Consider the following 25,970-nt stretch of genomic DNA (forward strand, 5'->3'; position numbering starts at 1 on the left):
CTGTTTTAATTTTTAATTTACTACTCACATACAACACATGATTAACATGAAAAGATTAATAAAATACATTGGATTACAATTTAAACCATTAAAATGAATATGTAATAATACAAATTTACATATAAAAACATGACAATAAAGAGGGGCAGTTACTCTGAGTGCCAAAGGTGTGCTGGGCTCAGGGTGTGCATTTGGACGCCCTGTTGTTCTCTTGAGTTTCGCCAGTTGTACACTCATGATTTAGCGTGAGATTTTCTCAGAGCAGCAATTAATGACTATTTGTTAAGGAAAAAATATTCTTAAAGACCACACACACACACACACACAAAGTAGAAACAGGGACTAGATTCAGTTCGAGATGGTGGGAGGCAGTTACCAAACTCTCGCCCACTTCCTCCCAAATTTCCACTGAAATGAACCAAGGAGGGGCCCAATGTGAGAGCCTATGTAGGGAGTGACTGGGAGGACAGAACCCAGAGGTGAGGGCAGGTGCCTAGGCAGAACAGGACAGCAGCAGCTCTCAGGTGGCCCAACTCCAACACCAAACTCCGAGTTTGGAATTTGGTAGGTCCGGTGTGAGGCCATGCCCTTTGAGAAATGCTGGTCTGGGGACTACCCAGTCAGGCTTCCCCACCCTCATCCCCTTGGGCACAGAGCCCCCCCAGGGGAGTGGAGGTTGCCGGGCAGCATCACCTTTCCCAGCAGCAAAGTCAGAGGCCCACTTGGCCCCAAGTGTAAACCCTGGCTCAAAGGGGGCTGGGAGGCAGGAGAGGTCCAAGCAGTGCCTCCCAAGGTCCTAACGCTGTTCACAAAAACCCACAGTCCATAAAAGCAAGCACTTTCATTTTCATAAAATTGAGTTGTAGCATCTTTCAATGATGCTTCATCCACAATTCTTTGTCTATACAGAACATTTTAACTGAGGTGAACAAACAAGCACAGCTTATTAAGATAGAAATGTCATGGTATTAAAGTATGTCTTCCTTAAAACTGTCTTCAGGGGCAGGAAAATGAACTGTTACAATCAAAACCAAGAACAATGAATTTCTCTAAGTAGGTGTCAGGCAAATGAAAAAGGAGTGTTTATGGCTGTCTTACCTTCAAAACTCCGAAACTCCCCTAAATTTCTAGAACACTCCTCGTTGAATTGTCTTGCATCTGTGGTCCTTAAGTTGACTGAACTCACATTTATAAGCCCCACCCACACTACATATTCTTTATATGATTTCTATGTGAGAATGTGTTGGAAATGTTATTTGGAAAAAACTGAGTATGTTCAATGTGGGCAGGATGATTTAACTAACCGCTCTTGCACCTGACTGATCAGAAAAGCTCACAGAACCTTCCCACCCATTATCACTTACCCACTTGCTGTTCTGGTTTTGTTTTGTTTTTTTTTGGTCAAAGCATTTTGCTTTAGTCATTAAAAAATATCTAGGGAAAAATTTGAACAAATGGGCAGAGTAGTTTTTTTTGTTTGTTTTTTTTGCAGGGTTGGTTCAGGGGGATATTCTCAAATACCATTATTTGACATAGTATCCTTCCTCATTTACTTCTGGAGATATTGGGCCTAGGTGGTAGCACTAACTCCTTTAAGTACCCGAAGTATGAATGGAAATGTCTCCCTGACAGCAAGGCTTTCAGGTTGCGAACTGTGCATCTAAGTGTGTCCCAGGCAAGGCACCCCATTTTCTGGCCTGTGTAGATTGTGGGCAAGTCTGCAGTGCCCTCTAATGGCCACAGTGCAGCTCTTTCCATCCCCAAGAACAGATCCTGTTCCACTCTGCCACATCCTCTCTGAACAAAGTAACCCATGTCACCAAATTGCCTCAGGGTGGGAAATTACAGCCTGAAGTATCCTCTACAGGCCAACTTTGTGCTGAGAATGAAGTCAGGATGTCCTTGGGAATACACATGGAGAAAAGGTTCAAATGTCCATAAAGATGACTGACCATACATCCATCACTCTCCCTCAGAGCCACTGCCTCATTTAGCAGTTCCTTAGGCTCCTATCTCTATCCAGCATGGTCGGACCTGAGCTTGCCTGACAGGGCAGCACACCAACCTGTGGCAAGCTGCTTATGGAGGTCTGTGGGACCCAGCTGGGGTGCCCAGAGCCTGTGTGGCTCCTAGTGCACAGACCCCTATGCTAGCCAAAAGCCACCCAACTCCAAGTTCAAATGCTTATCCACATTTTTGTTTTTCCTTAAATGGTAAAACCCCACAACAATGTTCTGCTTGAATATAAGAAATTAGATTTATGAACAGCTTAAAACTGCTTCACTGTCTGAAGATAACACAGAACAAAATGCAAGTTCAGGCCTATTTATCATCACGTCATGAAACAAAGCAGTTAATGACAAATTCCACATACCAAAGGGTCAGAAGAATGGTAACGAGCAGAAAATGTCAGGTGTTACCTATTCCCCACCAACTAAAACCAAAACTGTTGAGGTTAAAAAAAATATTTTGAACATTTTTGACAAACCCATCCATTAGGTAATTTTCCAAAAAATGTTTCTGCAGATCTGCTCTTCTCTTCCTGACCTTTCACGTTGCATCCCTCTAAGCCAACTGTTATGTGGGAGACACTGAGACCACACACGCAGGACGCAAAATGCAACCATCTCCTGGCTGGCTCACCTCACCTGACCCCATAGCTTCAAGCTCAGATGGGCAATGCTTGCCTTCATGGCCCTGGCAAGGAAACAATCGCCAAGGTACTACTACACCACCACCTCCTGACCTATTGGTATTTCCTCCTCTGCCCCCCGGGAATTTATTGTACTTTTCTCCCTAGAACACACACAACTCTCTTTCACACACACAGCCTTAAATACCCTCCACACACTATGAACTTCCTTCCTAACTTATCCTATATTGTTTGAACTCTAACTGCCTGCAAAGGCTCCCTGCCACCTCCACTGGGATATCTTACAAGGTCCACGTCCCAAACTTGCACCTAGGATTTGTTTCTTATCACCAACCTGTGCACCTGTACACACCTTATGAAGCCCAATTCAGGAACCTTGAATTTTGATTACCTGTCCCTCACCCAAGTTCGAGAACTTGGCATGGATTCTACCTCCAAGAAATATCTGAAATTCATCTAACACCATAATCTCTCCCCTACCTCCTGACAGATCCCTCTGGTTTGCCTCTTGCCCTTCTCACAACCCTTTGCCACAAAACAGCCCCAGTAAACTGTAATCTCATATGACATCCCTGCTCAATCTATGAACAAGCCCAGGGCTGCCCAGGTCCCAGGGACTGGCATGGTATCATTTGTATAACCAAACACTTGAACAGGGTGTCTGGCTGCATCAGCCGCCTTCTTGCACACAAAAGGCTTTCCTTCTCAGAGCCACACTCACCTGTCCAGGAGGGACATTCGTCCCCTATTTTCAAAGCTGGCTCCCTTCATGAAGTAACCTACCTCGTGTTACTTCCTCAGAGGTACACTCTTGATTAATACCTAGAAAGGAGTCTACCCTGCTATGCTACTGCAAACCTCTGTTTTCTTCACTGAACTCACCAAAATTTTCAACTGTTGACTTACTGGGGTAATTGCTTAGGGTTTTTCTCTACTAACAGATCACAGATCTTCAAGGACTTATTCCTCACTGCCTGCTCACCAGCTCCTCTGAGCGAGGCACCAGTGCAGAGCACATGCTCAATGAATACTGGATGAACACACCAACCAAAAGCTTTCAAAGGGTTACATGGAGTTGTTTATAAATCTCAGTTTTTGTTATAACTACTTTAAAAACACAAAGGAGTAAAATACTTGTTAAAGATAATTTTAAAAGGGCAGCAACTGTAATTCCATAAACATATCCAATCATAAGGGCCAATCAACACTGAATTATCTGGTGTCTGATACCACTAAGAGCATCTTAAGAGAATACTCAGAATGGTGAAATACTGGCAAAGCAGCAAGTTTACATCCAGAAGTGGAGTCTCCTTTGGAATGGCTGTCTTCTGTCTGCAGTTAAAGTAGAAGTAACACCAAATGTCATCTTTACTGATCAGAATAATAATGTACATGGCTTCCTTTTATTTTTTATTATAAAAAAACACATACAAGAGATTTAAGAAATGATGAATATAAGACAAATCAGAACCACTGTGAGTTATTAAACCCATTTTCTCTGTACAAATACTAAAATTCCGAAAGCGGAACATCATCGAATGTGACACACATTATCGCACTGTCCGTATGTACACGGCAAAGGGCTCTGCCGCGGCCGCCTCTGAATCCGTCCGCGCACGTCACTGATACAGAACCTGCAGTGAGCTTCTACTTTTCAGTCTCCTTTTCCTGATAGTTAAATAGTTTAAAGAACTTTCATTAAGGAACTCCTGTGAAGAAAACGCATTAAGGTGAGTTTCTAGAGGCTCCCCCGTGTTTTACCTGGATCAGCTGCACACTATACCTTGAGAAAAACTTCTGTAGCCCATTTCCAGCTAAAATAGTGGAAGAGTCTTCTAGTTCTTTTTTAGCCAATATAGTTTTTCCTAGTTAGTCATTTGAGCACAAAGGCCAGAATTAACTCAGGAACCAAATCAATGCTTTCATATTAAATTCATTACAAAATGCCACTCAATTTCAAAAAGCGACTGAAAGGACACTTTCTGCAGCAAAAAGGGCTAAATTCAAGTTTTTGTTGTTTGACCAAGACAATACAACCCACATGTCATGTAATCACAACAGCCTTAACGGATTTAAGTATGTGGTTTAGGGAAACACAGCTGTGCTGCTGCGTATTTTTCCTGTCTCCTTGCCACACAGAGAGGAGAGCCTCTTGGCATTTTCTCTTTTGCGTCTTTTCTGTGAAACCTTAGCTTGCATTCTGAAAGCCAGTTAATTTGTTTATACTCAAGATACGTGAAGGCACTTCTCTAGGTGCAGTGGCAGACGGCGGTTTAGCCAAGCTCCCCTGCACACAATGCACTGACTTCCTCCAGGGAGCTGACCACTGCAGAGGGAACGCTGTGAGAAGTCTCTTTGCGCCAAGCTTCCAGGATCTTGGATATCTCTGCTGGATTGCTGGGACTCAAGTCACAAAGAGCATACACGGCTGCTAGCTGTATACCCCATGGTATATCTGAAAAGAATTCACATCCATCATTACATAAAAACATACTTGTTATTCAAAATTTAAATAGTATAATCTACTGAATACTATTCAAATACAGAATACATTCTGCCAGCTATGAAAACTAAATATCAAAGACAAGACTCACAATGAAAAAATTAAGACCTATCTACAAGTAGGGGAAAAATAAAGAAAGAAAAAAGGCAGAACAGCTCTGTGCAGGTTCCCAGGGCCGCCTGCATGCCGAGAATGGTAGGCGTGTTACTGGAAGGCACAGGGTGGCCACAGTGCCTGCCCTCTCATAACCAACATCAGCTAAGCTTCCAAAGCAGTTCTGGAAGCATCAAACTCCAATATTAAAGTTTTAATAAAATGTGAATTCCAAAGCATTTGTCAAATAAATGACTCCATTTAATATCCACTGGAAGTATTTATATAGGGACTTTGGAAATGAAAAACATAATGAAATGAAAACAAATGAAAAGCCTTCTTTGTACCACACTTTCATATATTAGATTATAGTATTTGATTGTAACTTATAGCATATAACTACAAATTATAGCTAGGTTATAGATGATGGTATATTAAGAGTTCTCATTTAACATGTTTATTTAGAAGCTATTGAATTACAATTTAATTTAGTTAAATTTTAGCTAAAGTCTATTTCACTGAAAGTTTTTAGTTGAAAAATTTAGGAGTTATTTCATTAAAATTTATTATTAACTATTTATTTCAGATTTCTGTTAGTGATGTACCTGATAACCAACAGGGCAAACTGCCACTATTTAAAATAAACAAAAACATCACAAAACTCATTCACATGCTAATGCTGAAGATGTAGACAGTGCTACAGCTTTAGAATTACTTCCCCCTAATATACAAGGCAATTAGAGAAACAGAGTGGGGCTCAAAGGAAGGACCACATAAATGAATGAATGAATGAATGAATGAATGAATGAATGAATGAATAAATAAGAAAATTAAAAAACAATTTTAATCATTTTAATAAGCAGGAAGGTGTGGCACTGGGTAAAGAGAGCTGGGGGCCTGAATGCAATATCAACGCTGAAAATGTAGCCAGACTGCAGCGTTTAGCATCACTCGTATCTCCTCATCTATCAGGCAGAGAGAGAAGCAGAGCACGGCATCCAGATTTCATGAGGGCAGAGGAGGGTGTAGTCAGAGGAATGCAAGCGTTTTAAGAACAGGAGTGTTACCTTCATCCTGGGCATGCTGTATGAACATACCGATAACCGAACTAATATTTTTCACAGCAGATGGAAACCCTTCCTTCAAACCCAATTGGCCTAAACGACCTAGGGCAGGGAATAAACAAAAATATAAACAATCTTTGTTTAAGTGATTAACTTTTCATAAGAATTTAAAATTTGTTCTTTCATAACATACTACGTACATTAGGTTTAATCACCTTGAACTGAAGTTAAAACGGGTACCTATTCTTAAGTAGAAACAGGTTAAACAGTAAAGAATCAGAATTCAATAAAGCACCATTTGTCTTAAAGGAGTGACCAAAAGGACTAGCCATCTCTTTTATTCACACATACAGATTGTGATGCTTTACTTTCTAAGCGAAGTTATAATAAATAAATGGAATTTAGAAGAATGAGCTGTTTCAGCCAGAGAGAACTTAGATACGAGAAAAATAAAGACAATTCCTTTATTTTATCAATAATCAATGTCTGACTTGTTGATAATATTAAATCATGGCCCACTAACCTAGTTAATTGCTAAAGTCTTTAGTTAATGTTAGCTTTGGGAACTCCAAGACAAGAAGGCCCTCTAAAACTTTCTCCTTAGAATCAGTTCAGACTCCAAGCTGATGAGGCATCTACAGGCAGGGCACACACCCAGCCCTCACACCACCTCTCAGGACTCCACCAGCTCTGAAGAGCATGCCTCACCTGCCGCCCTTCCCCTCAGCCATTTCTCCAGCACTGTGCTCCCAGCACTTATCGGCTGCTTTGTCCAGGCCTGTCTTCAATGCCAACAGGTAACCAGGGCGAGCAAAGCTTAGCCACAACTAGAATGGCTCGGGTGTCCCTCCAGCCCTCTCCACATCTGTTTTTCTCAGGCACATTAGCTTGGCCTGTCCTGGTCCACCTGCAGGCCTAAGCAGGGTTCCCTAGTTCTGAATCAGCTCTTATTTTCGACACTATACTTCCGTTCTACTTATCCATCCTTTGAACCACATTGATATATTTATTTATACACTACTAATTATTCTTAAATATAATCTTATTAAGTATACTTATAACTCTTCAATTATGTAAGTATGTTATTCTAAATAATACATATTTTTAAATTTTAAAAATTATTTTCTCAAAAGCCAGTATGTAATGATTTAAAGAATAAAGTAGCCTCAATGTGACTAAAACTACAAGTTAGGTTTTCTCCCCACAATTATACATTCTTTTTTCTCAATAAACCACTGACCATTCTTATTAACTCCCATATGGGTTACTTTTTAAGGTATGTAATTAAAAGTCTTCAAGTAATCTTGTGTAGTATGTGTGGAGCCAGAGAATTTGTACTCTGAAAAAGCTTCTCAGGCAATTTGGACAATCAGCCAAATCTGATGAGCAGAGATTCATACAAGCTGCCTGAAGGAGAAAACCACATGGGAGGCTGACCTTCTACCAGAGATAAACACAGAGAAACTGCTTCCATGCAGTAAAATAGTCAACCACCAGAAACAGTCTTCCACTCTCATTTCCTCTCTTATTACAATCAATAAATACATAAACATACAACCACTGCAAGTGTAACAGGAAAAATCCTATCATGTATTATAACTGTGACTTCAAAAAGCCCATCTTTTGAAAATTCCATAGATGCTTCATCTAGGTCAACACATGTATTTCTAGACTTAACACCTCTCTTAATTTCTTAAATTCTTAAAAAGATTCTGCAATTTAAAATGAATTAGTTCAAAATATGAACATCCTTGAGTCCACAAGAAAAGGTGCTACTGAGTCCAGAATTTCCGGAAGTACAGACACCACTTGACTGCTGAAAATACCACCAGTGGCTCTTCTGTGCCCACTGCTTTCTATTTGGGACTGAAGTTGTTTTTCAGGCTATCGTGCACTGAGAAATTCAGCCAAATATGTTTTGAGACATTAACCCACTGAGCAGTTCATTCATTTCAATTTTTGTGCCTTTATCTTCTAATTCCAAAAAAGTCTAGCAAGCCTTTGATTCTCACACTGTCTTATTTAATAACTTAATTACAAGTGAAAATTAGATGTCTACCTTGTAACCAGGTTGTCTTAAATCATTTCATACTTACTTAGCACAGTGTTCCTATGTTTGCATGAAAAATATGCAGAGTAGAAATGTGTATTTGCTAAATGGTATATTTAGCTAATGTTTCCTACTGTGATCTAGTTATAAGACTTACTTACATAGCTTAAATATTCTCAAACTTTACTTCAAATGGTATTATCTTGAAGTTTTAATTAATTAAACTCCAAAGATACCTAAAAATCATGGTAACTACTGTTGAGTAGCTAAAGGGCCTTAAGGTAGAAATCAGATGAACCTTGTGTGCTCAGGGGCAATGAATACATGCTGCAGATAGAGAAGTTCACTGAAAATACAGAGGTTGCTAATAATTAATAGATCTCATCTCTGATAATTCTGCAGAGCCTAGAGAGTAGCTTGTCAGAGATGAAGCAAAGAGGGGAAAAAGGGAGGTAAAATTTTAAAATAAAGATCTGTGATTTTTAGGGAGGAGTAGAAACAAATGTCCACAGAGGTCCTTCCTTAGATCTGAGATTAAAAAGAGTATGTCCCATTTAAACAATGATTTTAATTTCTGTATATTCAGCCCAGAGGAAAACAAAACTAGTTCCCAATTATGGAAGTCCATAAAATGATCCCTATTGGGCAAGTATGAAAAACATATGGTGTGAAAAAATAGGAGGCTGCCTTATTTCAGAAACTAAATGAGAATAGAGTACAATTTATATCAGTTTATTTATCCTGGAGTGTATATGTAAATGTGTACGTGTATTTATATTAATATTAGTATCTGAGAAGCAAGAATTCAATTATAAATAAAATGTACTAACATTAAAAATCTTTATCTCTGCCAAAGATGTATAAGGACAGTAATTAATAAAGAAGGACTATGAGTAGGGAGAATGGATTAAGCACAAAAGTATCTACTCTAATGATTGCAAAATCAATCATTATAGTGAAGTTTCAGTCAACATATATTATCATACATTCACTCCTCACCAAGAGTATCATCAATAAAAAGAAAAAAAATGTAATCAGAGAGACAACTCACCAATCAGCCTCAGTATTGATGCTATGATAACATCAGGAATATATGCAATGTTTGCATGTCCTTTTCTGTATTTTATCCACTTATCCATTACAGGCCACAGTTCTTTACTGTAAAGTAACAGCAATACACATGTGTATATGAAAGTAAGAATGCTCATCATCACTCAAATATTAAGAACTTATCTTAAAAATGGTAAGAGACAATTAGCGAACAAAAAAAACTTCTGAAGATGTCCCTTTTTAAATTAAAGTGGGAACAGGCACTGGAAGCTCACAAATTCTCCAAGTATTCAGGATGTCTGTGTCCACGCTGGCTTAAAAGAGGCTACAAACACCCATGTTTGCATCTTTATCCTCTCTTTTAACCTTTTTTTTTTTTTTTTTAACAAGATTTTGCACAGAGAAGCTAAACAATGTCCCCAAGTGACAGAACTGGAAAAGAGGAATTTTGATTTTCACTTTGACCTTCCAGGAGACGTTAACCCAGCTCCTGTGTTCTACCAAAGAGCTTCGTTGGGAGAAGCAAGGTTAAACGGGCTGTTTTGTAAAAAGAACTAAACCAGTAGAAATAATAACTAAAAAAAATTTTTTTCAACGAATTAAACTTTCTAATCTTGAAAATCAGTGCCAATTCTTCTCTGCTTTCTCTTATATCAAAAATGTCTTTACTTCTTACACAGTGTTTATATTATAAAAGTTAAATGCAGACAAACAAAAGAAAAATGTAAACCAAAATCATCCCAACTAATACATACTCAGATAATTACCACTCTTCTAAATTTGGGCTTCGTTTCCATGCACTTCTGAGTGTGCATGTATTTAAAAACTGTGGTGGAAGCAACCACAGTGCTTAGGAATCAGGGTCTGGAGTCACTCCTGCAGGTATCCTGATATTCAACACTCTGTCCTCACCACCTGCGGGAGGACCTTCAAGAAAACACATCTGGCTGGCCCCATCCCTGGTGGTCTCCTCCATCAAGTCACTGGTCATAGAGGGGCCCAGGGAGGCATTCACACATCATTCCGCAGAAGGAATGGATAGACTTCAGTTACTTTCCTAGTAACAAGACTATGAAATACATCCATGTCAATACGGAAAAGTCCATTTACAGCTCTTCTAATATGCCTGTCACTTCATTATATTATTCAATTCCCTATTGCTGACATTAGGTGTCTACTCATTCCCTAGTGTTAAGGCAAAAAAAAAGGAGAGGACCAATTTCCACAGAATAAATTCCTCTGGTATCTCAAGGATATGAACTGTCAATCCTTGGTGAATCCCTTTCAATGTCATAATCTCCATCAAATCAGCCTTTCTCAGTCAGAGTTCCAAGAAAATTAAGAATTACAGAACAGAAATTTGACTTATCTTCTCCATTTCCCCCAAAATGGTACAGAGCTAGTGTCAGAATTCTAAATGTACAAAGAGAAATTAATTCATCACTTATTTCTCTCCTGAAACCCCAGGTGTGAAGAGCTGTTAACCCGGAATTTTGAATATTTCTGTTCATGTGGGGGCTTTTCAGAGTATTTGTATATTAAGATAACGGTCATTATGCCCCGTTCTACAAGGATCTGCTGAGCGCCTCCCCCGCATGGGCACTGTACCACATGCTGGGGTGTGCCAGTGCACCGAAGGGCCTCATGAGTCATTTCTCCTTGGGAGAGACAGGAATAACAGATGATAATGAACAGTAATATCGGGTACCACAGAAAAGTAAAGGAGAGAGATGTAATAGTGATACAAGTACTTTAAAGATAGTTTTATTATCTCTTATCCAGATCACAGTGTTATTTGTAAATGTTTCAGCTGCCTTAAACAGCAAAAATTACTCAAACCACAAGTTAGCAAACATTCCAAAGACTACCCTACAATTCAAATAACCCAACTTTACTGGAAGTTAGAAAAGAGCTCCATACCTTATAATGTTATCATGCGTCCAAATCCATTTCTGATGGCAGCAGAGAAGATCAATGGCAAATATGTACTCCCAAGTGTTATCACTTAGGTCTTCACCAAATCTTTCACTGGACTGAAATTCTGTTTTTGGACATAACTGTATGGTCAAAAGCAACTTAGAAACCATGAAGCCAACATCTGCAGGAGAATTCTAGCAATGAGAAACAATTTAAAAATAAACAAAATTTATTAGAGTTTCAGGTATAACACATTTCATGTAACCTCAGAGTAAAACAGGTATCAGACAATCATTTAATTTTAAGACAATTTCTAAAAGTTGTATTTTGAAGAAGGAATTATGTTCATCTTAGCTATGGAATGTGTCCTAAAATAATGCTCGAATGCAGAATCCAGTCGTGCAAAAGAGACTTAGTTACAATCCAGACTGGAATGCAAATTTTCATTAACTCTCATCAGAGATTTAGAGTTATAATGGTATAATAAATTAAAACCTTTAAAGGATACTATAAATTCTGTCATTTTTCTGACTGTAAATAGTCTACTTTATTGGGAAAGTCATGAAATTGAATCAGACAGTAGTAGACACTGTTACCTATACTTTCACACCTGTACATGTTTTTAATATTTATTTAAGTTTTCCACGTACTGGCCTGAATGCTTCTTTTATTGCTGAGTAGTAATCCTATTAGATATACCTCAGGTAATCTATTCATGCATTGATAGACATCCAGGTTATTTCTAGCTTTAGGCTACAGTTAATACTACCATGAGCATTCATACACAAGTCTCTGTGTAGATATAAATTTGCTTTCTCTTGGGTAAATATCAGCAGTAGAATTATAACTGTTTTCTTTCTTGTGTTATTTTTTTTATTAAGTTTTTTATTTAAAATGAACAGGGAGCTTTCAATCCTTTCTTATTCCTGCAAAAGACTGGGATTGTCTGGTTCTTAAAAGATGAGATAAAACCCTGGCCAGTGTGGCTTGCTGGACTGAGCATCAGCCTATGAACTGAAAGGTAGTGGGTTCAGTTCCCTGTCAGGGCACACGCCTGGGGTGCCAGCCAGGTCTCCAGTTGCTGATGTTTCCCTTCCTCCCTTCCCTTCGCTCTGAATATAAATAAGGTCTTAAAAAAACCAAGATTAGATAAAATTCAGGTGGAAAGCAAACATGCTTTTTTTTTTTCTTAAATCCTCAGAGGATATGTTGTTTGTATTTTTTTTTTTAATTGATTTTACAGAGCCAGGAATGGGGGGGGCGGGGGAGGAGAGACAGAGGGAGGGAGAGACAGACATTGACATGAAAAACAGCAACTGGTTGCCTAATGTACACACTCTGACCAGGGCTCCAACCTGCAACCTTTTGGTGTACAGGACGACACTCCAGCCAACTGAGCCACTCAGCCAGGGCTATACAGTATATTTTAATCATCTTTCTACCTCTTCTACTATAGTTGAAAACAAGTTTATTTAAAGGTTCTACCCCTAAAACCAATTTTGGTCAGTTTTATTTTGCTAAGAAATCATCCTAGGTTTTCAAATCTGTTGCTCTAGAGCTGTGGGTGGTAATCCTCTCAGTCGTTATCCTGTAAATTTAAGTTTCTTCTTCATCCAGAATCTCGCAGATTTTTGCTTTTCTCTTTTATCATTACTCTGAACTCTGAGCTATCAGTTGTTAGTATTTTTAAAGGCAATGTTTTTTCTTCTATGTGTTTTTTGTTCTCCATTTGATTACTGTTATTACCTTTGAAACTATATTCTTTTTTCCTAGATTCTGTCTCAGACTTTTAAATTATAAGATGATGACCAGCCAACTTTATTTGTTTAATAATACATTTAAACTACATTAAAGAATATAGGTTTTTAAAAAACCGGACATCTTTGTTATGAAAGTTTTCCTTTTTGATGACTTTAAAAAGACTGTGATTTTACTTTTTAATTTTCCAAGACTACACATATAAATTTCCAAGTCGCTTTTATAAAATTTTGGAATTATTGTTTAATTTTATTGATTACCAGAGAAGAGTGAGTCTATAATCTTTGTTTTTTTAAAAATTAAGGTTTTCATGTGGACGAACTCATGAATGGTTTTTGTAAATTTGCTACAGGCATATGAAAAAACACACATTCTTCATTCAAATTTACCTTTTTTATTATTGAATTCCACTATGTCTACTGATTTTTGTCTATTAGATCTGTTGAATTCTTTAAGAAAATCTGGAAGTCTTGTACTATAACAGTATTTTCTCCCCAAGTATTCTTCCTTTTTTATAGTTTTGACTTCATATTTTATTTGATAGAGGGTAAAAATATTCATTAAAATTCTACCTTATTAATAGTTCTTATTATCAAATCATCACACCTGGCTTCATCGTGAACAGGCCAAAGGAGAAGGCTCCTTTGCACAAGTGGAGGACAACACAGGAGCCAAGTGGTCCTGCGGGCATCCTGGGGAGAGTAGCCTTTTTCTTAATAAATATTAACATCGAAAACTATTAAAACAATCTAGATATTATATTAATACATTAGTTACTAAAGAAAATAATAAAAAAACTAAACATGGGACTAAAATACTTATAACAAATACAAATTCCATCAACTAGAAAGAAAAATAAAGAATATTAGATTCAGAATAATCTTAACAAAAAATAAAAAAGATTGAAGATACAAATTTTTTCACCTTTCTTAGGACCTACTGTAGAAGCAAATTATTTACAGCTCTCTTAGGAGCCCTTACATGTCATCCATCCGTCCATCCATACACGCATACTTACATATCATCTCATCAGTCATAAATTAGTGCATAAAATAAACTGTTAAATTCATGTAATACACAGGTCTACAATTCTTTCCAACAGGTCTCATGCATACTTAATGAATAAAATGCAAAAGTTTAGGCTAAAATGGTATTTTAAAAGATCTAATGCAAAGAATATATTACTTCTAAAAGGCTCTATCAACTAATACAAAACTAAAAACAAGGCCAAGTAACATTTATGTGGGACCTACGAAGTATGGTATTACAGGAAGTAAAAATAAACCTCACCTTTTCCCAATTGAGAAACGCTCTCAAACAATTCAGAACTTCCCCTTTAGCACGCTGCCTGGCAACTAGCTGCATTGCCTTATTAATCACTGATTGAGAGATAAATATATCATGCCACATGTTTGCAATGAACAAAGTCAGTTTCTCTGATTCTGGAAAATCTGTGAGAGAAAACAAGACAATAAACCTTTATGTCTGATCAAATGAATAAACAAAGAATAAATGTTAGTAATTTCACTTGTGCCTTGCAAGGCTTCCTACCCAATGAGGCCAGCCTCAGTTATTTAAAAATCTGCGTCTCTCTCCTTTTCCCACTTCCCTTTGGCAAACTTTCTTTAAACTTGAAACATAATTCATGTATATACAAACCACTGTATGAAAAGAGGAATAAACTCTAAAACATGAAGACAGGGAAACCATCCTCTCTCCAGTCTGCCCAGGTCCCAGAGCCCTCCCATTTGGTTAGTGTCATTTCAGGTCATATTTTTGTGCATTTATAAGAGAACTCACTTGTAGAACACATAAAGCTTTTGATTTGAAGAGATATTTTTTAATAAATTATAGATGATAATTCTTTGTTGTAAATACCTCTTTCCAATACTGTGGCTTGACCTTTGTTTATTCAATTAACTGAGGTATAACTTACATACAATATTAGATAAATTTTGACAAATGAATACATCCATATAACCCCTACCACAATCAATACATAGAACACTGACACCATCCCAAATTCCCAGGGACTGAGCCTATCAAGTGAACCACTTCATCCCATGTACAGACAACCCGGATCTGTCTTCTGTCACTTTAAATTAATTTGTCTAACTTACATGGAGCACATGGACACTTTGTCTGGCTTCACCTTAGCATAATGTTTCTGCAATCCAGCCACGCTGCTGTACACATCAGCAGTCTGCTCCTTTGCTCAGGTGAGCAGTATTCCAGTGCTTATATATCATGCTTGCTTTTCATTAACCTACTGGTGGACATCTGTTTACAGCTATGGGATACTATGAAGATACTATAAATATCTGTGCACTGGTCCATGTGAAGACCTGTCTCTATTTCTGTTGGAAAGTACCTAAGTGAAATTTCTAGGCTACATGATAAACTTTTAATTTTCTAAGAAAGTGTCAAGTGTTTTGTAATGTGGCTGTACCCAGACATGAAGATTTTTGTCCTGTTGCCATGAAGCCACATCTTTTTGATTCTTTGTTCTATTGTAGTTAATGTTACAATGTGTTTAAAGAGTGGATAACTCAGTGTATAAAGTGTCATTTTTGACCTGTTAAATTTTGTGTTCGTCTGGTTTTATTTCCTCCTGTCCCAGGATATTTTCCATGTTGTTCTCTGTCTTGAATTCTCTCCCTCACTTTTCTCTTAGGTATTCTTTTTTATCCTCACATCTTAAGTTCAAAAGTCACTTTGACAAGGAAAGCTTCCCTGAACCCTCAGATGCTCTCAAATCTGCCTTCCACAGGACAATCCATTCATTCAACAGATAATGAACATGCACAAAGCATTTTTCTGGGTTAGGAATATGGCAGAAACATAACAAAATTCCCGTCCTTACATGGCATGCAATCTAACAGAGTGAGACAGCAAACAATGTAAGCATGTTAAGTGCCATGAAGAAAAAGAGAGTAAGGGATACAGAATGACTGAGAGAGTAGGAGAAATCACAAAGTCATTAACAAAGTTGTAGGGAACGGTTCCTAGGAGAAAAAACTGTAATACGACAACATGAGGTGAGAATGAGTTGATTGTGCTTGAAGAGAAGTCAGAAACCCAGCTTGTGCCAAGCAGAGTTCACGCCGCCCTTCCTTGGGCTGCCCACCACTGACAGAACCTGACATGTGCGAATGTCCTGTTTCCATGTATTGGACCCACTGAAAGATCCTATCTGGTTTTGGTTGCCACTGAAGCCCTGACCCATAATATTTGCATGCACCCATAATATTTGTTGAATAAATCAGAGACTGAAAGACTAAATAAAGAAATGAAAAGGGCTAAAAACACAGCAGACTCATTTGTAACTCTAGAAGTGATGAATATAGTCAATTATACTGATTTATAAGCCCCACAAACATTACAGTAATAAAAGATTACAAATCTTTGCAATCTAGATAAAACTTGGATATATTAAATTGCATTTTTGTATCATTTTACTATTTAAAAATGTCTCCACTGTTGATCTGATATAATGAATGATTCCTAATCTGATTATTGGTAGAGACTGAAGAAATGGCAGTAAAGGGAAAACAGCATCTAAGGACAGTGCTCCTTTCCACTTCTCTCTGGTACTCTTCTTTTCATGAGCCAAGGAATCCATCTTCTATTTCCTGTCCTTTCCAGGTGATGACACAGCACTGCAGTTTCTCACTTACTTTAAATCATTTCCTTATTTTGTGTCAACTATAGCTGATTCTAAAGTAGCTGCCCAAGGGATAAAAATATGCATAGTAATGAGAGATCCTGCATTCTACACAAGTGAAATACTGCTATAAGTAAATTTAAGTCACAGAAATTCTACTGGCAATCAGGAATAGACAGGTATACCTAGGGCTCTACATGCCCTCTGGTAAATGTACAAACCATTGCTCAATTTTAAAATATACACAGCAACTGCTTAGCTAAAAATACAGATCCAAGTATTATGAGGTGAAAAACCAACACTATATTTTCAATACAAAAAAGCTGCCATGTGAACATACCTTCCTTAAGTAGGCTATAGCAGAACAAGCGTGCTCTTTCTACATCTCCGAGTTGCCGACAAATACCCACATACACTCTGCAGAGTGCATGAATGTAGTTGTGCTCCAGGGATGTCTTCTGAAGTTTTAGTTCTGAGAGAATAGAGTGAAGCAAGCACTCTGCTAAATGCTGGAGTGGGAGGGAAAAATAAAAAGGCAATGTACCCTGATATTTATCCTTAGCCTACTAAAGAAAAGCTAAAAGTTACAAAATTTAGTATCTACTAGAAAAATAAAACATCTAGCACTCTATCAGTAGGTAGCAGAAGGCAGTAACTGGAAACGACTCACTCAGAAGGTAAGCCAAGGGGTTCTGGGGCATTAAGTCCACACCTGAGGTACCTATGGTCAGTAGTGCTTAAGGTGCCAGATGGCAGATCTGAGCACACCTGTTGTCATTCCCACCATTCCAATTACAGTGTCTTGGTCTTTGCTACAATTTGTGCGTGCGCGTATATTGAACCCACTCTATCCTACTCCCTTTTGTTTTTTTAACTCCAGTGCATTCTACACATTCATCCTATTTAGATCTTAAAATATTAGGTAATATTTTTCTTGCTCAGGAAGAGAAGCATTAAGTAATCTAACATATTCATCCACTTGAAAATAAGTATCTTTCAAAATTACTTATACTGCTCTGTATGACTTCTGAAAGTAAGTGATCTAAGAAAAACATTTATACCATTTTGATTAGGAAAGTGTGCAGATAACCGACACAGTAAAATCATGTAGCACTGGAAGTCATCCACACAAGGTGTCAACATAAGGTATTTGGAAACTGTAAGCCTACAAAAGTCCTAATAAACTATAAGGAGATATGCACAACCCTCATCTTAAAACTGAACACCTGCTCCCACTTGATTTGCAACACACATTAAGGGACGGAGAAGGGGAAACCAAACCCACACGCTGTCTTTCTGAAAGACTCTCAAATTTTCAAATGTATGCATAATGCTATTCATTGAAATGAAATGCTGTTATGTGGTAATCATTTGATGCTCTCAAGTAAATAATTTCAAGCCTTTAAACATGTCAGAATCAACAAGAAATATGCAATTTAGGTTCTGACAGATACTTTTTCTTTAAAATGTTATTTGATGAAAATTATCAAACCTGTCATATCACATTTTACATGTGTAAAATCCTGGCTAGAAATAAAGTACAGGTCTCACTGTTTGTATGGATAACCATCAACATCTGAGCTAAAAGTTTTGTTGGGGTCCTCTGCCATCTTGCTGACAGTAGGCAGCCTGTCCCTGAAGATGGGCAATCCCTAAGGTCTTGGAAAACAGCTGCCACCTACCTTCTTTGTTGTGCTGAAGTCATAGACGACTTCTTTCTCTTGATCTCTCATTACAGGCTTTTTGGAGATATTTCCCACATACACGTGACTCCGAATGACAGGCAACAGGTCAAAGGAGGACTCTGCAATCTTCTTCAGGGCATCAGCTATGGCTTTGTCATGGGACTCCACAGTTTCTTTGGGGTTCAGAGGCAACTGTGAAACTGAACTGGTAGCTGGAACAGAACTTGGTTCCTCATCTGTCACTGCGACTTCAGCTTGAGGGAAGTTCCTGCAGGGGTGCTTGTTGACTCCTTCTGTAGTGATGCTCCCACTTTCTGATTCTGGGGACCCACTGTCCAGGCGCAATCTTTTAGCACTCCTCAGTATGCACGCGGACAATGTTCTTTTCCCACCTGAATCCTGCTGGGTTCCCAAGTCTCTGGACTTACCCTGATTACAGTCACCACTAGAGCTGCCCCGTGTTTTGACAAAGGCGGTTGACATGGAACTGATCGCTTTGAACCCTGTTATGGCACTGACAGGCCCTGGTAAATTCTGCCGGTCAGTAGGTGGACCTCGCGTAAGCTGAATATTCCCTTTGAGGATGTTGAGAGTGCGGGCCCTGGCAGATAACTCAGGGTACATGGTGTCAAGGATTTTAACAGAGTTCTCCTGGGGCCCAGCCACAGCAGTGTGGGCTGATGCACAGGGAGGCAGTCTACCTGGCACAGGAAGGGCGTGCTTTGGGGTGATGGCACAAAACTGCAAAGGAGATGACAATATCCTCTCCCCAGTGGATACAGCAGATGGGGATGGAGAGGTGCACGAAGGGGAGGCATGCCCTGTATCTTCCAGCAAAGGAGACATCATGGGTGGCACTGGAATCTCACACAGAGGAGAAAGCTGGCCAACAGGAGAGGTGGGTGAGGAGGGACTGGAACTTGATATTAGAGGAGAAACTGGGCGTGAAGTCCTCGGAGGCGTGGCAATCAACGGAGCAAGCAGGGGTGGCAAAGGGGGCCCCACCTCCTGCCGTATTTTACTCAGAGTGTCAGCGGAACAATCTGTAGGGGTAGAGGTGTCAGCATTGGCCAGAATGGTCTGAGTTTGAGGTCTCTGGGTTTTTGTGTTCACACTGTCCGCTGAAGGTGACTGAGAAACTTCACCTGGATTAGGTTCAACCCTGCCAGATGATGAAGTCTTTACCAGTTTGTTTGACTGATCTTTGTTTGAAATCTTTGATCGATTCTTGTTTTTGCCAAATGGTTCCAGTTTTGAGTTATAATACGTGTGATCTGATGCAACAATCTGAGACTCAAAGATTTGATCATAAATTTCAGAACTAATCCTTACACTAGGTTTAACAGGTCTATTTCGCAAACGACTTTTATCAAAGTTGGAACTCTGACCACTGCTGGAAATATCCTCTTGGGTACATGGAAGATTACTGCCACATGGGGGATCCTGAAAGGGAGAGCCAGGGCGGCTGGTCTCTGGGGACTTCTCCACAGATGTAATGGAAATGAAACCAGCTCCCGGCCCTCCTCCATCTGGGGAAGTGGGGTTGTCTCCAGGGGTGTCACACAGGATAACCTGGTCCACATTTGACATGAGAGGCACCCCATTTATAATGGTCCAGTTGTCCCCCTTTTCAATGACTAGATTTTGGTCCTTATTTATCAGCACATTTATAACTTCAGAAGTCACAGTAGATATCTGACACTGAAATGTCCTTTCTGCCTCACAATCAGCACTGTGCTCCGCTGTCAATCCAGCTCCTGAGTCAGAGCACTGGGGTGGGGGCTCTGCCAGTTCTGACAGGGTCTCGCCTCCACTGTCAATCAACCTGGTCACATCTGAGTTACCCTCAAGCCTCTCTTGAGTGTTTTCAACAGTAGATACCCCACTAATGGGAGAACTGCCCTTAGCACCCAAGCCAGCTGTTGACGGGGGTGGATCTGAAGGGTGCAATGAGGAGCCACTTATTTGCTGAGGTGAGACTTGTTCTTTTACATGTTTGGTTGTCAGACTGTCGTGTACACTGAAGAGCAGTAAATTACCAGCATCTTTTCCATCTGAGTCCTCATAGTTGGACTGAAGTTCCTGCCCAATCTTGGTTAGCACCTCGGACAGCGTTTCCAGAGAACACTGAGCGAGCTGACTGGCATCCCTTAGAGGACAATCATCTTCCTCGGATTCAATCCACTCTTCACAGGTTTTGAGTGTTCCTTCATCACAGACCTGCTTCCTGTACTTTTCTCCTGATGTTTCATGTTGCTTTAGTTCTTTGTTCATTTCTTTGTTTAGAGTTTCCTTGTTAGAATATTCTGAAACAGAGTCCCCTGAACTATAATCTCTTAATTGACAACTTTCAAGAAACATAACGACATCTGATGTAGAAAGTCTGTCTATCTCAGAGAGAGTACTGATGTTGAAGTCCTGCAGCGCTGAGGTCAGACAGCCCAACTCCATGGAAGACCTGGTCTCGGCAGCACCAGCATGTGTAGCTCGTGCATCTCCTCTGGAGGACTCAGCAGCAGTCCACCGCTGGTTACCCATCGCAGCCTCAGGCTCATTCTCACCCTCACTGCAGCTAGGGGCCTCACTCTCTTCCACCTCGGTGTCAACACCGCCCACCTCCCGAATGCCTGTGTAACAATACAGAGGACCAGGAAGGCTACTTTGGGGGAGAGCACGTGTCTCTTCATCTTTTCTGCCAATCTCTGGTAAAAAGGCAGTACTTGTGGCACCTGACCCTTTGGGAGAAGCACCACCAGGAGGTGGTGATGGCTGCTCCAGGGGCTCCTCTGGGCTTTCCTCTACACTAGAAGAGTCCTTTGAAATGGCCAGGGCTTCACCACCAGATCTGACTGTCTCTCCACAGGGTATTTCTTCAACAGGAAAACCTCCTGACACTGCCTTTTCTGTGGCTGAAGGAAGTTTATCTGCACCTGTCCCAGATGAGTCCAGACCTGTGGCATTCATACAATGACACTGCTCCTGTAGTTCTGCCTGTGCTGTGGGTTCTGTCATGTTTTGGTTTGGAACTGGAATATTTTCAGGAAAAAAAGATAATTTACTCTTTGTGGAACGAGAATTTTCTACTGGTAAAGAACCATTTGGGGAATCAAAATCTAATTTTCTCCAAGATGTGGAGATTTCTGGTGAAGTCCTTTTTGTAGCAGCCACCTCCTTGATGATCTGGGTCGTCTCCTCTCTTTCTCCACATCTTGCTATGGATGACACGCTATCAACATTTTCTGTTGCTAAGGCAGAGTCACTCCTATGCAGTCGCAAAGGTTCCGATCTAGCACTCTGTGTCGTTTCAGGCCTGGCCTGCTTGGTGATAACTGACACTTGGTTAGGCAACAATGATGCTGACCCTCTATTTTCTAAGGACAGCATTGCTTTTTGTAACTGACGGTTGGTCTCTTGTTCATGTTCTGATTTAGCTCTCAGCCTTTCTTCACTACCTTTCTTTAAGAGATCACTATGGTGCCAAGAAGTGCTTTTAGCCAAACCAAAACCACTCTTAATCAAGCCAGACTGAGACTCTACTAATGGTGCAATATCTGACTGATTTGGTGTGAGCTCAGTTCCTGGACTTTGACTTTTACACTGTCCACCTTTCATGGCTTTCATAAATACTGACTGAGGAAGAGCACATACTTTGGTCATGCCTTTTACAACTTTTGTACACTCTATGCCACTGCTACTCTGATCATGAAAATCAGATGCTCCCAACTCAGGGTTCAGAGCATGGAAGCTATTCTCCAGGTCATTTGCTCCTGCAGAACATTCTAGTGGCTCAGACTGCAGACCTGACACATTTGCAGTTCTAGCTTGTAACTTCTGTTCCGAATGACACACTTGAGTAGAGATTACTTCAGCAGGAATATGTGTATCATGACCACACTTAAACCCAGAGGAAGACTGGGGATTACTGTAGACAGACAATGCTCCCGAGGTAGAAGAGGAAGAAAATTTGGCTTCAACATCAAGCTCTGTTGCATCCATTACATCACCTGAATCTTCTTCAGGTTCAGGTGATCCTCCTAAAACAAATCCTTGCATATCTACTCTATCCTTTTCCAGTTCTCTAGATGTTCCCTGAAGATGGTCAGAAACTGATATACGGCCTGATTCACATGTGATTTCATTAGTTGGTGTCCACTTAAAGTCTGGTTTTGGTGATCCTATCATTCTGGATAATGGGGGTTTTCCTTCAGATCCCATGAGTTCATTTAATGGCCTCTTGCCAAGGGGAGAATAACACAGGTCTGACTTCCCAAGGGCCACTTCCTTCCCTTGTGTCAGGGTGCCAGACAACTTCTCAACATTCACACTTCTGGTGGGTTTACAAAGTGTTTCCTCAGTTTGCACTGATTTATCCATCTCCCTAACCTCTCTTTGTCCTTTTGCCTCCCCTGAAATGCCTCTTTTTCTACCACTCGTGAATTGAGATGACACTGTCCAGTGTTTCTCATGAGCTAAGGTGAAGGTGGCTGAAGGTTCTCCCAGCGTTGCTGTAAACGTCCCAAACCCAACAGCTGTCACTTCATTTACTTCCAATGTGTTTAGAGCTTGGGTGGCTTCATGTGAATTGGGCTTTTCCTGCCATGTACCACTTCCTTTATTTTTTATGGGTGAGCCAAAACAATCCTGTGTCTCAGGTGTATCATCTTCTGAATTAGACTCGACAGAATTTCTGTGTTGGGCTGAGTCATTATCACTGGAATCTGTATAGTCTCCGAAGTAGGTTTCCTTAAAAATAAATGTTATACTAGTTAATTAAATAATAATTCAACCCTCTAAAATATCGATTAAATGCATTAAAAAAAAGTACACGCTTCCCAAAGAACTCTTTAGAACATGTGAGGACAGGAAGTTAACTCTCTGGAACCACTGTAACAGGTGGGAAAGTCAATCACAAGTATGACACTGCTTGTCCTTTCCTAAGAGCCCATCTGTCCCCAAGAGTTATACGCATTCATACTTCTTTTCCCGTTAACAGGTTCTTTCAAGATCTAGTCAACACATAGCCTAGTGTGCAATTTGTTATCCTAACCTCCAAAAACTCCTACTTCTCAATTACTTCTCTATCTTCTGGTCAAAAAGGCTTCTGACTCTGGCTGCACAACCTTCTCTTTATCTCCACCTCCCAGTCACTCCTCCACCGTGTCTGACTCACATCTGACTCAAGTCCAGAGCACTGCCCTATATGCACCAACTGGGCAATCACACTGGGTGACTACTCATGGACAACTCTAGCCACACATTTCCTTACAAGTGCTGCAGCCTTGGAAGTTGTTATCACACGGACCTGCTCTACACCTTCAGCAGCATATGCAGCGACAACTCTCCCTCCCGCCCAGCATCTGCCTCCACCCCTGCTCCAGAACACTGCGTAACCACCAACCAGCCTCTTCTTGTGCTGCTTCCATTATATGTGGCCCACCAGGTGAGCCAACTCCTCAACCCCCTGACACCCTGTTCTGTAAGGGAAATGGCAGTCTGTGGAAGATTAGTCACTGCTGAATAGTCTTCCTACTAGTTAAAGAATTCTTTCCTCCCGAGTTCTAGAGTATCATCTCCTGGTTTTCTTTTCCTCCACTGTCCAGTCACTTGTTTTCAATCTTTCCTCTTCCCCATTCATCATGTAAATATTGACAATTCCCCAGGAATCTCTCTGAGACCCCGGCTTCTTTTTCTACACTCTTACTCAATGGCATCACACGGTCCCATGGCTCCTGCTGTACCCAACAGCTGAAGCATCCTAACACCTGTGTCTCAATGCAGACTCCCTTGATGCACCAGGCCCATGGATCTAAAAACACATACTACATATGTCCACTTGGAAATCCCACACCCACCTACACATTACCTTCCCACCCAAATAGGGCTTCTTATAGTTATTTTCAAACATCCTTGACTCCCCCACCTCCTCTAACAATCACTGAAAATCTCACCAAAATCTGCTCACTCAACCTCATAGTATTTTTCAAACCATCCCACCTCTTTATAACCACAATGTCACTATTGGGTTAGGGTGTCAAGAATCCAGAAAACTGCTGATTAAACAATTTCCCAATTTATGGTTTTGCCCCTTCCCTATCCCCACCCCTACTCATTCATACATTCACTAAACTTTTCATTTTAAAAAATCTATCATCAGGCTCACTTTTTAAAAATCCATCAAGATTTTCCCACTGCCTACATTAGGACACATAATGGCCCTTGTGGATCTGGTTTGTATAAATGTTCCCTAGCATTAAGTTCCCCCCAGTTCTGTTGTTTGCGTAAACAGCAATTCCACTTGAAATGCCTCACTCCCTTCCACATGTAGCTAGAACCTCCCATTCCTGAAGCATCTCCCATCCTTACCCCTCCACCTGGCCTCCATTCAGGACCAAACCCCTCTCTAGGTCCTCTCCAGCAGGGTGCGCTTCCCAGCACTGACGTGCTCTACTAAGGCCGTGTAATCGCCTGTTCCTTACAATCTGACTGTCACACAAGATCCAACCAAGTGGCAAACATGCCCTTGTCACCTCTGCATTCCTGGAGCCTAGCACAATGTCTGAAACAAAACAGAACTGCACTGTGTTTCCTGGATGAAGGAACTGATTTGAAGTTATACTGGCTCCTTAAGTAAAGAAGTCTATAAATCCATTTCATCCAAACTAACTTCCTAATAAATTATGATAAACCATGCTGCAAACACACAAAAAGGTGATGAGTTCATGAAGTGAAAGTGGGGAATTTAGTAACCTAGGTTAATGTATGCTTGTATACATGGATTTACCTATCTCTGAAAAAATCCCTGGCTACAAACATGTACTTAATTCATTTGTTCCATATCAGCTAAGAGCCCATCATAAGAAATAAGAAACAATTAAGACACATTCCTTCTACAGGAGACTTACAATTTGGTTGTGGATAAAGACAAAAATGCAACCATAACACAAAGTAAAAATATACATGTTGATCCAAAAGGCACTCGCAGGCCTTTTTAAATTCTCTTAATATTCCCTAATAAAATTTAGTCTGAGTACCACAAATGTTCTTTGAGTATGACTAACATAATAGGAAGAACACTATGCCCATTTGGTGACTCAAATTCAAAGTGCACACTCACAGGTGCAAGCGAAGACGGTAAGGTGCCCAGGTGTGGTAAGGACCCCAGAGGGGGTGATGGCACTGGAGACAAAAGAGGAGGGGGAAGCTTGAAGAAGTCAACTGCAGCTTGAAGATCTTCATCAAAAAAGCAATTGTGATCAGCAAATTCAGTACTGTCTTCATCATTCCCCGGCAGTACAGCTTCAGGAGGCTGGTCCTCATTACGATGCGCTGCTCCACTGGGCCGCTCTTGTCCCACATTTTTACACGGGGAGAAGTCACCCTCTATCTCCATGGACAGCTCTGCTAGACACGTCTGCACAGCAGAGGCTCTGGGAGGACTGCCTTCTACCCGAGTGGGCACACCATCATCCCCACACTCTCTGGGTCTGGACTTTTCTTCTGCAGGTTTTGCTGTTGTGGGGGGAGAGGAGAGGG

General features: G+C 40.2%; 1 protein-coding gene across 1 annotated transcript in view; it reads right to left on the bottom strand.

The window, feature by feature from the left end:
* Window positions 1–731: 731 nt before the first annotated feature.
* Window positions 732–25,970, bottom strand: part of ICE1 (interactor of little elongation complex ELL subunit 1) — a 54,833-nt gene continuing 29,594 nt past the window's right edge. The window contains exons 12-19 of the mRNA XM_054578348.1: window positions 25,552–25,946; window positions 18,435–23,180; window positions 17,093–17,261; window positions 14,379–14,539; window positions 11,334–11,524; window positions 9,415–9,521; window positions 6,317–6,415; window positions 732–5,108 (exon numbers count right to left, since the gene is read on the bottom strand). Coding sequence (XP_054434323.1) covers window positions 4,927–5,108; window positions 6,317–6,415; window positions 9,415–9,521; window positions 11,334–11,524; window positions 14,379–14,539; window positions 17,093–17,261; window positions 18,435–23,180; window positions 25,552–25,946 — 6,050 coding nt within the window. The 3' untranslated portion in view covers window positions 732–4,926. The remainder of the gene's footprint in view (window positions 5,109–6,316; window positions 6,416–9,414; window positions 9,522–11,333; window positions 11,525–14,378; window positions 14,540–17,092; window positions 17,262–18,434; window positions 23,181–25,551; window positions 25,947–25,970) is intronic.

The sequence above is a fragment of the Pteronotus mesoamericanus genome, unplaced genomic scaffold (genome assembly GCF_021234165.1).
Source record: "Pteronotus mesoamericanus isolate MK-2021 breed Mesoamerican mustached bat unplaced genomic scaffold, CSHL_Meso_final contig_50, whole genome shotgun sequence".
Classification (NCBI taxonomy): Eukaryota; Metazoa; Chordata; class Mammalia; order Chiroptera; family Mormoopidae; genus Pteronotus; species Pteronotus mesoamericanus.